Consider the following 14739-nt stretch of genomic DNA (forward strand, 5'->3'; position numbering starts at 1 on the left):
CTCTCACCCTCCAAAGAATCTCATAGGAGGGATGTTAATGATGAGAAGAACAGAAATGAGGCATTCAACAAAAGAGGGAGAAAAAGGCAAGAAAGAATCTGCAAACCATATCATTTGGCCCTGCCTAACTGAGAGCTAAAAGCACAAAAGGGAATTTGACCTAGAACCAAAAAGCTTACAATTGATTACCCCTTAACAAGATCCGTATACAAGCTGGATAAAAGCCTCATCTAGGAAAGGCATTTACAAGGAACTATGAAGGCATGTTCTTTTAGCAGTCCACCAGAGAGGGCAATAAGGTGATCAATCATATTACAAGAGAAAGAAAACAGAACAAAACAGAAAAGCAAACACATTGAGGGAGCTGGCAGAGTGTGCCACGACAGCCTCCCAAGGACAACCTCTCTCCTGGACAGCCTAACCTTCACTGGCCAAACCAACGTACTGAATGGCAACAACCATTCAGAGAAAGCTGAATCATACCAATTTTTCATTGTTAAAGGTAAAAGCCACTCCCTCCCTCCCCCAAAGAAAAACTTGAAGGGTTCCTCACCAACTCTTTATCTGCTTCGACTACTGCCAAAGAGGAAGAGGGCCCTGAAAAAGTCTGTCTGACAAGCTGTCACTCTGATTTCAATACCCAGAATAATGATGACAACTGGGGTAACCATCTGGCTATGTCCAAAGCCAAGCTTTCTACCTGATCTGAATGACTTCACTTTCCCTTTGGCATTGTCCTCTACTCAAGGGAACATGACAATTCTTTATCCGATTCTCCCTCTTGGTAATACTGCAATGCTCAAAAGTATAACAGGGCACAGCAACAGTTTCTAGAAGTTACACTGCATCACTCCATCCCTTTGTTGGTACATGGTCTCCAGAATGTTCTTGCTAGACTAATCTCAATATTACCAAAGACTCAGGTCAACAAATAAGGCCAGGTATTTCTGGAGTACCTACTATGTGTTCAAGTATAAAAGTATAAGACACAGTCTTTCCCTCAGGAAGCTTACAATCAAATTAGAGAGAAGATTCCCATACAAGAGAATATACAACTAAGTCAAACTGAGATGTGTAGTTGTAGTACCCGTTTGTTATAGGCAATCACAGAACGGGGGCATCAGTAAGAGCAAGAGTAGATCAGTCAGTAAAGACTTCGAGGAAGAGTTGAAATGTGAACTGGTTGTTAAAGAATGGGTAGGACTCAATTGGGCAGAGTGAGAAGACAAGGTATTTTAAGAGATTTTAAGAAATTAACATGGCCATGTTTGTCAAACAGCCAGGAAATTGTTCTGATGAAAGTGAGGGATAAATCCTGAGTAGTTAAGGCTAGAATTGGCTGGACAGGCAAGGCAGAGTCCAATGATGGAAAGCCTTGACTGCAAGACAAAGTGTAGACATACTGTGGCACTAACCTAGGACTCAAAACATTACTGAGCAGTAAGGAGTGGCATGATGAAAGTAGTATTTAAGGAAGAGTAGTCCAGATTGGGTAGGGAAGAGAGCAAAGTTAATGAGTCCAGACATATCACTATCCATTCCATATCCATGTATGAAGCAAAGACGACTTGGAAAAAATCATTATTAGGGATAGTGGAGTAGATTCTGAAGAAATAAAAAGCAGGAAAGTTTTTTAAAGAGATTAAGAGGTTTAAAGAAAGATGACACAGTATTGATTCCAAGACAGAAGGTAAGAGTTAAAAAAAGAAAAGATGACAGAAATGAAGTCAGTTGGAAAAGGAAATTAATGAGTTCAATCTTGAACAAGTTGAGTTTGATGAGATGACATGCTCCAAGTAGAAATGTCAAGAAGGCAAGAGGAAACAGAAAATTAGTAATTAAGTAATAGGCAAGAGCTGGTATATAGACTGGAGAGTCGATCTTAAAGTATTTACTAAGCACCCAGTTAATCAATCAATAAATATTTATTAAGAATTTACTATGTCTTAGGCACTGTGTTAAGTGCTAGGAATACAAAAAGAAGCAAAAGACAGTCCCTGTTTTCATGGAACTTCCAATCTAATAGGAAAGATAATATGCAAATAAATATATATAAAGCATGCTATATACAGGATAAATAGGAAATAATTACTAGAAGAAAAGTACTAGAATTAAGAGGGGTTGGGAAAGGCTTCCTGCAAAATATGAGATTTACATAGGGACTTGTAGAAAGTCAGCAAAGTCAGTAAGCCAAGTTGAGGAAGGAAAGCATTCCAGGCATGGAAGACAGTGAGAGAAAATGCCCAGAACTAGGAGATTGTTATCTTGTTCACCAAACATTCAAGAAATCAATGTCACCAGATAGAAGGATACATGGCAAGGAGTAAGGTATAAAAAGACTAGAAAGGTAAAAGGAGACTAAGTTATAAAGAGCTTTGAATGCCAAGCAGAGAATTTTATATTTGATCCCAGAAACCACAGGGACCCACTAGAGTTTAATGAGCAGGGAAGATGATATGGTCATACCTGCATTATAAGAAAATGACTCTGGAGGCTGAATGGAGGAGTGGAGAGACTTGAGGCAAGCAGACCCATGAGCAGGCTATTGCACCAGTCCCAGGGGTGAGATGATAAGAGCTTGTTCAAGGAAGAATAGTGGTAGTATCAGAGAAGAGGGTATATTCAAGAGACATTGTAAATTTGGACTTGGCAACACATTGGTTCTGGACCAAGAGAGAAAGGGAGTCCAAGAGAATACTTGATTGTGAATGCAGGGCTCTAGGAGGGCAGGGGCATATTCTACAGTAAGATAGTAATTAGGAAGAGGAGAGGATTTAGAGAGGGAAAGACAACTAATGTAATTTTTGACATTTTGAATTTAAGATATCTATTGAACAACCAATTTGAATTGTCTAAGAGACAGCTAGAAATGTAAAAGTGGAAGTCAGGAAAGAGACTGGATAAGTAGATTTGAGTCATCAGCACAGAGATGAATCCATAGAAGTTGATAGAGGGAGAAAAAAGGCCAGGACAGGGCTCTGGGAAATATTTATAGTTAATAGATGTGACTTGGATGAAGATCCAGAAAAGGAGACTGATCAGATAGGTAGAAGAGAATAGTGTCCCACAAACCTAGAAATAAGAGAGCATCAAGAAGAGTGATCCACAGAGTCAAAGACTACAGAGGTCAAGAAGGATATTCATTGACAAAAAGCCATTAGATTTAGCATCAAGAGTTCACTGAGGGGACAAGCTCAGTGGACTGAGAGCCAGGCCTAGAGATGGGAGGTCCTGGCTTCTAATCTGTCCCCAGATACTTCCTAGCTGTGTGATACTGAGCGAGTCACTTAACCCCAATTGCCTATTTCTTATCACTCTTTTGCCTTGAAATACATGGTACTGATTCTAAGATGGACCATAAAGTTTTTTTAAAAAGGAGTGGAATGAGGTCTGATGCCAGATTGTAGAAAGTTAGGAAAAATGAGGGGAAAGGAAGTGGAGGCATCATTTATAAATGGCCTTCTCAAGGAGTTTAACCACAAAAAGGAGAAGATACAGGATGATAATTAGCAGGGATGGACCAATCAAGTGAGGGTTTTTTAAGGATGTGGGAGACATCAGCGTGTTTATAGGAAGTAGGGAAGTAAATGGTGGAAGAAGAAGATCAGTGATTAAGCACATGAGTAGTAATGAAGACTATGAATGGTTACAGTAAGATAGTCAATTAAGAGAGGTGTAAAAGGATTGCTTTGCTGCAGTATGGCCCTTATAAGATTAATAACATAAATCTATAATGGATCCAGTCAAGACAGTTACATGATTTTCTTTGGCTTTATTCAGTAACAATGAGTAGCAGTGAAAGCTGTGGATGGTTGAAGTAATCCAAGATTGAGGCTTCACAGGGCAACACTGGTGACAGGGTAAGGTGGCAAAAGACTCAAAAGAAGAGGGAAGTATAGAGCTGAACTAGTTTACCAAAGAGTCAAGATGGGAAAGGGAGGAGAGTGGGGAAAATTCAAGGGTTTGGAGATGATAGTAAGATGAAAGAATAAAGTTTGACGTTTCAAGGCAGAGGGAGCAGCAGAATGACTGAACAAATGGTGATAAGATAAAGTAAGATCAGAGCTGAAAATGGTGTATTTGTGGGCGATATCAAGATCAAAGTTATAACCATCTCTGTGTGTAGAAGAAGCAGATTATGGGAATCAGTAAGTTTAGGATATGGATGGCCAAGGAAAGGTTTTCAATAGTGTGATCAGTGATGTCAACTATAACAGGGACCACTGGACTCAGCAATAAAGAAGTCTCTGATGTCCTCTAAAAGGGCACTTTCAGCAAACAGTGAGAATGTCTACCAAGTGAATCGAGAAAAAATGGAGGCAGCAAATAGAAAGCATTCATTTGAAAAATCTGGCTATAAAAACTGGCAGGAAATAGGCCAGTAGGTAGTACAGGCAGGGGTAGGTGAATGTGGGTACGTGATTTTTTTTTTTAAAGGATGAGAAGACACATGTCTATCTGACAATGAAAGAGAAGTTGCAAGAAAGATGGAAGAAACCAAAGAACCTAACAGCATCTTAAGGATTTATATTCTTTGAAGCAATAACATGCTGCTTTAGGTACTAAAAATAGTCCTGGAAGAGAAAGGACTGACTGTTCTTTCAACAAAGTTATTGCCTCCACTGAGGTGGCAGTGGACACACAAAGGGAAAAATGATTCAAAGTAAAATGATCAGCAGGAGACCAGGAGATCAACCCAGGTCCACAGGGCTAATGTAGGCATGCAGATTGTAACTCTTCTTCATTTAAAGGCTATGGAAACTCTGCCTACCTTGCGAATCTGGGATCTAGCTCTAGCCCACAGTTTGCTATTATTTATTCCCCTCCTGGAAAACGTTTAAGTACTCAACTGTACCTCTTTTAGAGAGGGGTGAGGGAGGCTGGAACTTCCAATGGAGTGCAGCTACTCAGATGCTGGGGCCAATTCCTTCTAAAAACCACAAGAGTAGCTTATGGCAAGGCACAGTGGAAAAGCAGCAAATTTGGAAACTAAAGACCTGGATTCAAATTCTGACTGCTATTCCTAGCTATGTTACCTCGAGCAAGTTACTCTCTCTCAGACTAGGTTCTTAAACTACAAAATGAACGAGTTGGACTAGATCAGGGGGTCTTAACAGAGAATTTATGAACTTTTAAAGAACTACTTGATAATCCAATATAATTAGTTTCCTGTTTAATCCTTTGTATTTTATTTTCTGTATTTAAAACCATGATTCTGAGAAGGGATCCCTAGGCTTCATCAGACTGCTAAGGAGGTCCAGGACACAAAGTACATTAAGAAGCCTGGACTAGAGAGTTTTTAAGGATCTGTCCAGCTCTAAACAACTAAAGGATACTACCCACAGTTTAAATAAAACTGCATTATCACAAAAAGGAAACCCACAGATTGTCAAAGAATGAAGCAGTAACTGTTATGGGAAATTAACAGGGGTTGTGGATTTGAAGACAGATACTAGTTTCTACCGGAGATGTGTCAGTTATTAAACTCCTCAGAAGATTCTAAGACATCTGTTTAGCTGTCAGGGAAATGGCTGCAGTGCGCCAGGCCTGGGCAAACTAAAAACAGCTCCAGATCTGACTTAGCAATATCCCCCCCCCCCCCCTGGAGAAACCAAGGGACTTCAAAAACAAAATGGAATTGAGCTTTAAACCATCAAATTTCCCATAGAGACATAAATGAGCACACTAGAAAATCATAATCTCGATTAAAGAGCCTGTCCCCCAAAAGCCAGTGTTCTACAATAGCACAATATGCAAACGCAGCCCCTCAGCTCACACCCAGGCAGCTCTGCTTGTGCTCCCCAAAAACCTCTGTATTAGGAAGGTGACCAAGGCCAGGGCAGGAAAGCCCTGCTCCCTCCCCACAACAAGGAACCCAAACTGGAGAGCAGGCACATCTACCCAAAAGAAAAGTCCATGCACAAGCTAAGTCTCAAATTCTGTTCCCTTCTTCTCCCTTCTTCCAAACATTGGCATCCTTCAAATAGGCTCAAGGAATCTGAGGTCCCACCAGGCTATGTCTTTTATATAACAGACTACCTACAAACACTTCAGAGCAGCTTTTGCCATTTAAAGTGAATCTTTCTTTAGAGTCACCCTAAATGGGTAAAACCCAGACCATAACAATCAATGGATTCATTTAAGAACTGCTTGTACCAATGCAATGTAGTACATGCTTTAGTTCTGAAACCACCTCAAATAACTTCAATCAACAGGGAATAAATAGCAAGTCAGGTAACTAAATCAGGAAAGATGGGCAATGCCAGAAGAAATCCAAAAATAAAAAAGGGGGTCTTTTCATCCCCTTTTGTCATCTGTCTTTCTAGCTTAAAGCTTGGACCATGAGGCAATGCACTCGAAACTCTGAATCAAGATCCCTGATAAAGACAGAAGAGAAAAAAGGTTGATCTGCTCCAGAACAATGGGCTACAGGGTTAGGGTGAAGGAAAGGAGGAGCCAGGTACTTTGTCTTCAGCTCAGCACCCTAACAGACAATAGCAAGACTGGCTATTCCAGTTTGGGTCACAGTGCCCCCTGGCTGCTTAGGGTGAGAAAACTGTCCTCAGAGGGAACAAAATGCCCTTTGAATGCAGCACTAGGCATGCATCTTATGCAGACTGCACAAAGATTCTGGTTTAGTTCTTTCTGACATCCCAGAATACCAGACAACAATATCAAAATTTGCATCTGCGTTCATCCATCCAGAATGTATCTCAGTTCTCCCTCAACACAGGCACACTACCTAAGGGTAGGAGATGCTATGGCTCAACAGAAAAGCCAATCTTGGAATCCTCAGTGCCTCCTTTTTGACCCCCAAATCCTTGAAAAAAATCAGCAACTTGCATTTGTTTCTGATGTGAGGTAAAGAAAAATAAAAGTACTTCAAAAAGCGAGCTCTTCTCCATTGGCCAGTGTCTAAAGAGCAAGTAATGTCTAAAAGCCATCTGAGGAAGATGACTCTCAATAACACATGCAGGGCTTTTCAGAGAACCAAGAGTCATCCATGGACACAAACAAGGCATGACTGTCAAAGCGAAATTAATGGCCACATTTGCATTTTATGAATCTGCTTCCTTTCAAAGACCATCACATCCCACTGGAAGAAGGGACAAATCTCTAATTTATCATCTTCCCCAAACAGCTAAGGTGAAGAGAAGGTAACTCCAGGAAGATGAAAACTCAGATCACTTTTCCTATTGGGCATACTCTAGTTCTCACCTTGAAGGAAGCCATTTTTCCTGTAAAGATTTGTTTTGTTCCCGGCCTCCACCCTTACCCCACCCAGAGGAAGTCTTTAAAGCTTGGCTCTGAGCACAAGACCCAGCTGAAACAGTGATGGCAAAAGCACCACCTAAAATAGGAGTGAGCAAGCAAAGAGCAAACAACTGCAAATCTCTTCCCTTCCACCTGTGCTCAGTGCAATGGACCTGCCCTGGTGAGGCCCTGCTCAGCAGCCCTTTCAGAAAGTAATCATTGCATCTGTTACTTTCCTCTCTGAGGCCTGTCCCTTGGTTTTCATGATGACCAACAGAGTAGTCAGGTCTAAAACAGTGTAAGAATTGAAATAATATTTCTACCCAGATATATATTTTATAAAGTTTATTAGAAAGGATAGACAATCAGTTTAAATCTCATTATTCCTATAAGTAGCCTGACCATGTAGTCCCTAGCCTGCAAGTCCCTTCCTCCTTCCCTTCACCCGCCTGCTCTGTTCCCGACTTCTTCCTTCTTTATTCTCTTCTGGCTTCTCCCTCCTCTCAAGCCCCAAAGCCTTGACTTTTATTGACGTACAGCACATACAGGGACTCAAACCTGGCGCAACTATGTTATGTCAGAAATGTTTGATGGACAGGTCAAGCTACACAGGAGGGGGAGGCAATGAACTTCCTTGACCCAATGGCTAGGTGGCACTGAAGACAGGACCAGGAGGGCAAGACAAAAGCTCTAAGTCCAAATCTTGATATCATCATGAGGAACATAAACAAGATTCTTCTAAAGACAAACTCTAGAGAGATCTGCCTCCTTTTTCTGATCACTGCCTTCACTAGCCATGCCACTGCTTTTTGTCATCTTTCTTTCACTTTTAGGAAGTTCAGAGTTACTTGCAGAGAAAATTGATGGTTATAATGAGTCATCTCATACCATTTTAAAATAAGTGGCAACTTTATAGCATAAAAATCGAAAACATGCTCACTGAAATCCAACACAATGAAAAAGAGGCCTGAAGTCTAGAGTCAGAACTAAGGTTCAAGGCCCAGCACTGCTCCTTACTATGGGTAACCTTGGCCAAGTCACTTCCCTTTTCTAAAACTTCAGTTTAGTTCAGTGTAAGACTATGACCTACAACCTCTGTACAAAGAAAGAATTGTACCCAATGATCTCCAAGACTCCTTCTAGCTCACAATCTTTTCAAAAGAGTCTTCTTAAAGAAGTGAGTGGCAGGGGTCCACAATACTGTCTTTCATCTTTTTTTATTGAAGCAGTAGAGGACACCAGACTAGATTCATGGGATAGAAGAAAACTGGTGAAGAATCTCTCTCAATCCAAGCAGGCTGGCATCTCCCGTACAACAAATCGTCTCTGAAGATTACCTAGGACACTTAAGAGACTGAGGGACTAACCTATAGTCAACAGCTGGTATGAAGCAGAAGGGAGGCTTGAATTCAGGGCTTCTTAAACTTTAAGACCAATTCTCTATCCTCTAGATACTGCTTCTTAGACCTATAAATATTGTTAAATCTTTTTTTATTAGATGATAATGTCATAAAAGCACAAATAATAGGTCATTTAAATAATAGCTTGAGCTTTCATGTAATGTTTGGAGAATTTCTTAAGAGTCTTTTATGAGAATTGTCTCTCAACACACACGGAAATGATACTATTAACATATAATTAGCAAAAACCCCTGGGCCTGAAGAATCAAGGAAGACCTGAATTTTAATCCATCCTCAGCCAATTACTATGTGTGTGACCCTGGTTCCTTTCCTTCTATTTGCTTCAGTTTCAAGTACAAAATAGGGATAACAACAGCATCTCCTTCCAGGGTTGTTATGAGGATCTAATGGGATAATACTTATAAAAAGTACTTAGCATGGTAATTGGCATAAGCACTAGATAAATGCTTATTCTCTTCCCTTCCCTGAAGAACATACACTATCCTAGTTCAAATCTGGCCTCAGACACTTCCCAGCTGTATGACCCTGGGCAAGTCACTTAATCTCCATTGCCTAGTCCTTACCACTCTTATGCCTTGGAAACAATATACAGTATTGTTTCTAAGATGGAAGGAATGGGTTTGGAAAAAAAAATAATGAACTTGAACTTTTAAAATACAGTGAATATATTTTTCTTTCCCTCTTTGCAATAAAACAGATTTCAGTGCATTTTTCTCAAGCTCATAACTAACTGCTAAAAAACTGGAATCCAAAAGGAAAGCCTCTCTACTTCCTAAGACTGTCAAGTAAAGCTTCTGGCTTTCACTTTCAGTATCAACAACCACATCCACACTCACTCCCAAAATAGAGCACTCTTGCAACTTCAAGCAGCCCCCTCAACAAACTGCAATATCAGTGGTGGGAAACTCAGAGCCCTTGATTCCTATGCTCAAATTTTAAGTTCCAGATTATTTTCTCTCCCATATAAATGAACACCTGTTAAAAAGTATTAAACTTACCTCAAATTCTTCCCAAAACCCTTGTTTAACTTTATCTGTGGTCTCGGCTAATTTGCTTAATTCTCTCACCCGGCTTTCAATCTCTGCAGCATTGATACGAGTTGTATTCAGAGGCTAATCAAGATAAAAAATGAAGAGAACATTAAAGAAGACTGCATGAATACCCAAAATGTCTCTTACATTACACAACAAAGTGGTTATCCAAGGAAATCAAAGGGTAGTCTAGAACATGCAACAATTCAGGGTTTCTATTCATCTCTGTGCCTAAAATAAATCCCTATTCAATCTTTACACACACTTTCACATGGTGCCCAAAATATACAGGTTGCCTGCACACTTAAATATAGTTACCCTTTTGGGTACATTGGAAAGTAGGAGATAAGAACAGAGTTCTACCCCTGCCTCTTCCCTTTATTGTGTGACCTCAGGCCAGTCTCTGTCTGTAGAATGAGAACACCAGACCTATGGTTGCTTCTTCAGTTCTAAGATTTTGCAACTCCATTTTGCAATGGATATCACATTTGGCTACAAGTTCACTACCAAGCTAGAAGGGCATTTTCAGCAATGATCCCTTCTAAAATTGAGAAGCCATCTGCTTCCTCTAAATAAAATAAGTTAAACTTTCACGGTAGACACAGAAAAATTTAGTACAGGAGGGCAGCTAAGTGGCTAGAACATCAAGTCTGGAGTTGGGAGGAGGACCTGGGTTCAAATCTGAACTCAGAAACTTACTAGCTGTGTGAACAAGCAAGTCACTTAACCCTATTTGCCTAGCCACCCTTGTCTGTCTCAAAGTTGTTACTAAGACATAAAGTACAAGTTTAAAAAAAAAAACCTGGTGCAAAATACTCTCAAAGCAGGTGCTATGCACCCTAAAGCAGGGGTCCCCAAATGTTTTACACAGGGGGCCAGTTCAGTGTCCCTCAGATCACTGGAGGGCTGGACTATAAAAAAAAAACTATGAACAAATCCCTATGCACACTACACATATCTTATTTTAAAGTAAAAAAACAAAACAGGAACAAATACAATATTTAAAATAAAGAAAGAACAAGTAAATTTAAATCAACAACATTGTGTTGTGCATCTAGGGGAGTATGAGGGCCATTGTACTACCATGTTTTCCCTAAAATAAGACACTGTCTTATATTCATTTGACCCAAAAAAAAAAAAAAACAGGAGGTGTCTTATAAAACACCCAGTGGCAGTGATGGGCTTCTCACAGTAGAAGCCCACCGCTGATGTCACAGGCCAGATCACTGCTATCCAATGCCTGTATACAGTACTGGAGGCAGTGCTGGGCCTGTGACACCGTATACCGCTGTCTGGGATAGTGGAGGCTGCAGGACTGGCTGTGATGGGCCTGTCACACCTTGCACAGGCCCATCAGCACCACCACTATACCGGGCAGCAGCATACACAGTGTGGAATTCCCTCCCCCAGATTGTCACTCACCATGCTGATGTCTTCCATTGTGTAGTCACATGATCCTTTGCACAGCACCTCGTTCTCGTTCAGTTACTCTCAGAACAAGGCGCCACGCAAAGGATTATGTCACCGGAAGTAGCACTGTACATGAGCAATGCCACATTTTGCGGCGCCACCACATACAGTGCTCCTCTCACTGACTACCAGTGAAAGAGGTGCCCCTTCCGGAAGTGCAGTGGGGGCCAGATAAATGGCCTCAGGGGGCTGTATGTGGCCCATGTAGTTTGGGGACCCCTGCCCTAAAATAAGCACTTATCTTTTGGGGGTAGGGGGAGTTTACCTGCTTGAGCTGTAGAACTGTACCCAAAGTTTCTACCATAGGGTTCTTCTTGTAATGCTCCACAAGGTCTGTTAAAGAGTCAAACTTCTCTCCTCCACCAACATCATATTTCAGATCCTTCCAAGACAAATAATGATGAATTCTAGTCACCCAAAGGCCTAGGATAGATAAGTCTTTCTTTCCAAAGGAGGCCAGAAGAGACTCTTTGTCAGAAAGGTCAAGATGAATCAGAAAACACACACAGAAAGAAGGCAACAATGACCAAGCAAAAGACTGCTCCAAGAGGAGATAGCTGACTAGGCAATACAGAGAGCAGCTCTGTGAATAAATGTTAAAAATATGCTAACCCACACAAATACCCTTCTCTTCAGATGGTACCCAGGGGAAACAGGGCTAAAGCAATGGTGAAAGGACCTATGCCTAAAAATGAGGGGTTCAAAATAGAAAAAAGAAATGGCCCTGGGAATAGCTTTGCCTCAGGTTCTTGTCAGTACAATAGTTAAAGTTCAAGGCTGAGAGGTAAGTACCACAGGTTCTAGCCCTGGCCTCCCTTCCCTCTTCAAACTTACAGTCCTGCCCTGACCATTTCCCTTCTACCCACAAAACGTAAGTTTAAAAAAATGATTTTTCAACCACCAAGAAAGGAAAAACTTTAAGCTGCATGTCAGGAGACATTTTCTATCTAGGAGACCAGGGAAAATAAAAAGGCTACTTGAGGGAATAACAAAAAGATGTTCAAGATAATATTTTTTAAATATAAGTATTTGGGACTGCTGATTTTTTTTCAAAAATGCAAAAGCCTTAGGACCATTTTTCCTCTCTGATAGGGTCAGCTCACCAGCACAAAGCAAAACCACTCAGATCAATACCCACGACAGCATTAATGCAGGAAATCTATTGTAGAATGGCAAATGTAGTCAAAGCAGACTGCGCCAATCCTAAGAAGGATCTGTGGCCATAAACTCTGGCAGCTGCACCGAGGAGACAGACTTCAGATGCAATCAAACATAAACATATTAGAGATGCTGCAAGGAAAAATATTCACTGGCACATGATTCAATCTGCCAGGGATGGACTGAAAATTAAAAAATGTAATAGAGTCTTGAAACAATCAATCAATTTTCATCAACAATACAGTGCAAGCACAGGAGTACTGGGCTAAATAAGCAACAAGGAAGCAACACAGGGATCCCCAGCTCCATTCCGTTATGGCAGGATGCAGCCCCAAGAAGATGCTCTGGCCAACCACAGGTTCACTTGGGGCTTTACCTGACAGCGAATCATGACGTGCGTCACTTTTGATTTGCCATCATTACTCTCTCCTTTATCGTCCCCCGTGCGGACAGAGAGAACAAAATCCCCCGGGTGGCTCTGGCTTTCCCGCACGAGGAAGCTTCCATGTTTTCCTTTCTCAGTTAATAATTTCTCTGCTTCTTTCCCAGAAAGGTGCCCATGAAACCACCTGAAATTTAAATAACATAAATAAATTTGGGAGCTATAATAGTTTTCCATTTTATTACATAAATTGCTTCCAACTATTATATAAAGCATAAGAATCCCTAAACACACTTAAAAAGATAGAGATCTCAACTAGGCAGCTCCCAAGTTGGCAAGAGAAATGACATAGTGGTCGAGAGTTGAATGGTGCTTATCAAATTGCTTCAATTCGATTAAAATCAACAAACAATGAAATGCTTGTGTTCAAGGCCTTGTGCTGGGCCCAGGGATATGAAAATGAGAAATGACAGAAGCCCTGTCCCAAAGAACGTTACAATCAAATGAAGGGGATTAGATTGGGGGGACCCACACAGTGGGAATGGGAGGAAAAAGAGAAGGAAAATTCAACCAAAACCACCATAAACACATCAAAAATCTTCTAGAAAGCGTTAGGACTAAAATTATCTTGAGAGACAGATTTTTGGGTAAGAATATGAGTTTATTGATTCTATCAAGTTTATTGGTTAAGCCAGCATCATAACTGATAAAATGATATAGGTTTCCAAGGCTCTCTTACAACCAGAGATAACCCAAGCTAGATTAAGTAGCCTAAAAAAATAGATTTTTAGGAGCTTAACCCTCCCTTAAACATTCCAAGACATCTTTAACTGGTGATGGCTAATTAAGGGGTAGTCCATCAACCTAACAACCCATCCCTACAGGTAGACAAGTCATGTAGGGTATCCAAATTCTGTTAAAAAGGAAGACATTCCTAAAGATTCCTAAGGACAAAGAAAATGCCAAAAAGCAGCAGACCAGATGAAATCTGTAACCCAGATCCTAGACACTAGGAATATACAGTAATTCTCCCTAATATATAAGAATTAATACAGAATATGAAAAATAAATTCTCACAAAAGGCAAGCATTTACTGTACTGTCCTCCCCCTTCTTTGCAGAGGCACAGGATCATGAGAATTGAACATTGTCTAGCATATCAACTTGGTTGATATGTGGGTTAGTTCTGATGATTTGCATTTTTTCCTCCTTTGTTCTATGGAATAGCTCTCTGGTTGATAAGACATGGGGGGAATACATTCAGAAATGGAATTGATAATAATAAAAATACTTTGAAAGGAAAGCACTCTCATCTTTTCCTATTTCCTCATTGACTGCTCTCATCTGTAAAGAAGCAAAGGTTATCACTTTCTCTTTGTTCATCTATAGCTATTAAAGCAAGAGGACCCTTCAAGTCCATTGCCTTCTCAAGGACAAGTAAATATAAGAAGTTATGCAGCGAGAGAGAAAGAGCCCTATACCTGGCATGTGGCTTCCAAAGAAAGTATTTCTTCTACATATAAAATCAAATATACAAAATGAGTCTATTATTCCAAACTATACTGCAGCTGCCTCCAAATATGGAATGAAAATCAGCTGCCTGGATACAGGATTAGAGGCTGAACGGACAAAGGAGAGAGAACCCATGATGTACCGCTTTTGATTATGGTCATGCCTTCCTTTCTTCTCAGGAGCCCCTAAATGGAAGCCAGGTGCCAACCTCTTTCCATAAAGGATAATAATACATACTGATCTCCTAACAAGAGGATAAGCACTCTAAATTGTTTTTCACTAGGAGGAATAGATTTAATGTGCCAACAATACTCTGGAGAAAATAAAATTTAGAAACCACTTTTAATCCAGCTAGGTGATAGGACTATTATCAGAAACTCTAGCAGTGGGGGCTAGCTACAGAGACAACTAGGGAGCCAATCACATAGTGCAGAAATAAAGCTATGAGACTTAAAAGCAGCATTTTAAAGTATCAAGTATGCAAATCTCATTAGGAGACCAATTTTTACAAA

General features: G+C 40.5%; 1 protein-coding gene across 3 annotated transcripts in view; it reads right to left on the reverse strand.

Annotated features, from left to right (window-relative positions):
* Positions 1–14739, reverse strand: part of PTPN11 (protein tyrosine phosphatase non-receptor type 11) — a 77131-nt gene that overhangs the window by 29634 nt on the left and 32758 nt on the right. For all 3 annotated transcript variants that reach the window (XM_007490025.3, XM_001378836.5, XM_056821719.1), the window contains 3 exons: positions 12711–12903; positions 11442–11558; positions 9674–9787 (listed from right to left, as the gene is read on the reverse strand). In XM_007490025.3, the coding sequence (XP_007490087.1) occupies positions 9674–9787; positions 11442–11558; positions 12711–12903 (424 nt within the window). The remainder of the gene's footprint in view (positions 1–9673; positions 9788–11441; positions 11559–12710; positions 12904–14739) is intronic.

Source organism: Monodelphis domestica, chromosome 3 (genome assembly GCF_027887165.1).
Source record: "Monodelphis domestica isolate mMonDom1 chromosome 3, mMonDom1.pri, whole genome shotgun sequence".
NCBI classification, from domain to species: domain Eukaryota; kingdom Metazoa; phylum Chordata; class Mammalia; order Didelphimorphia; family Didelphidae; genus Monodelphis; species Monodelphis domestica.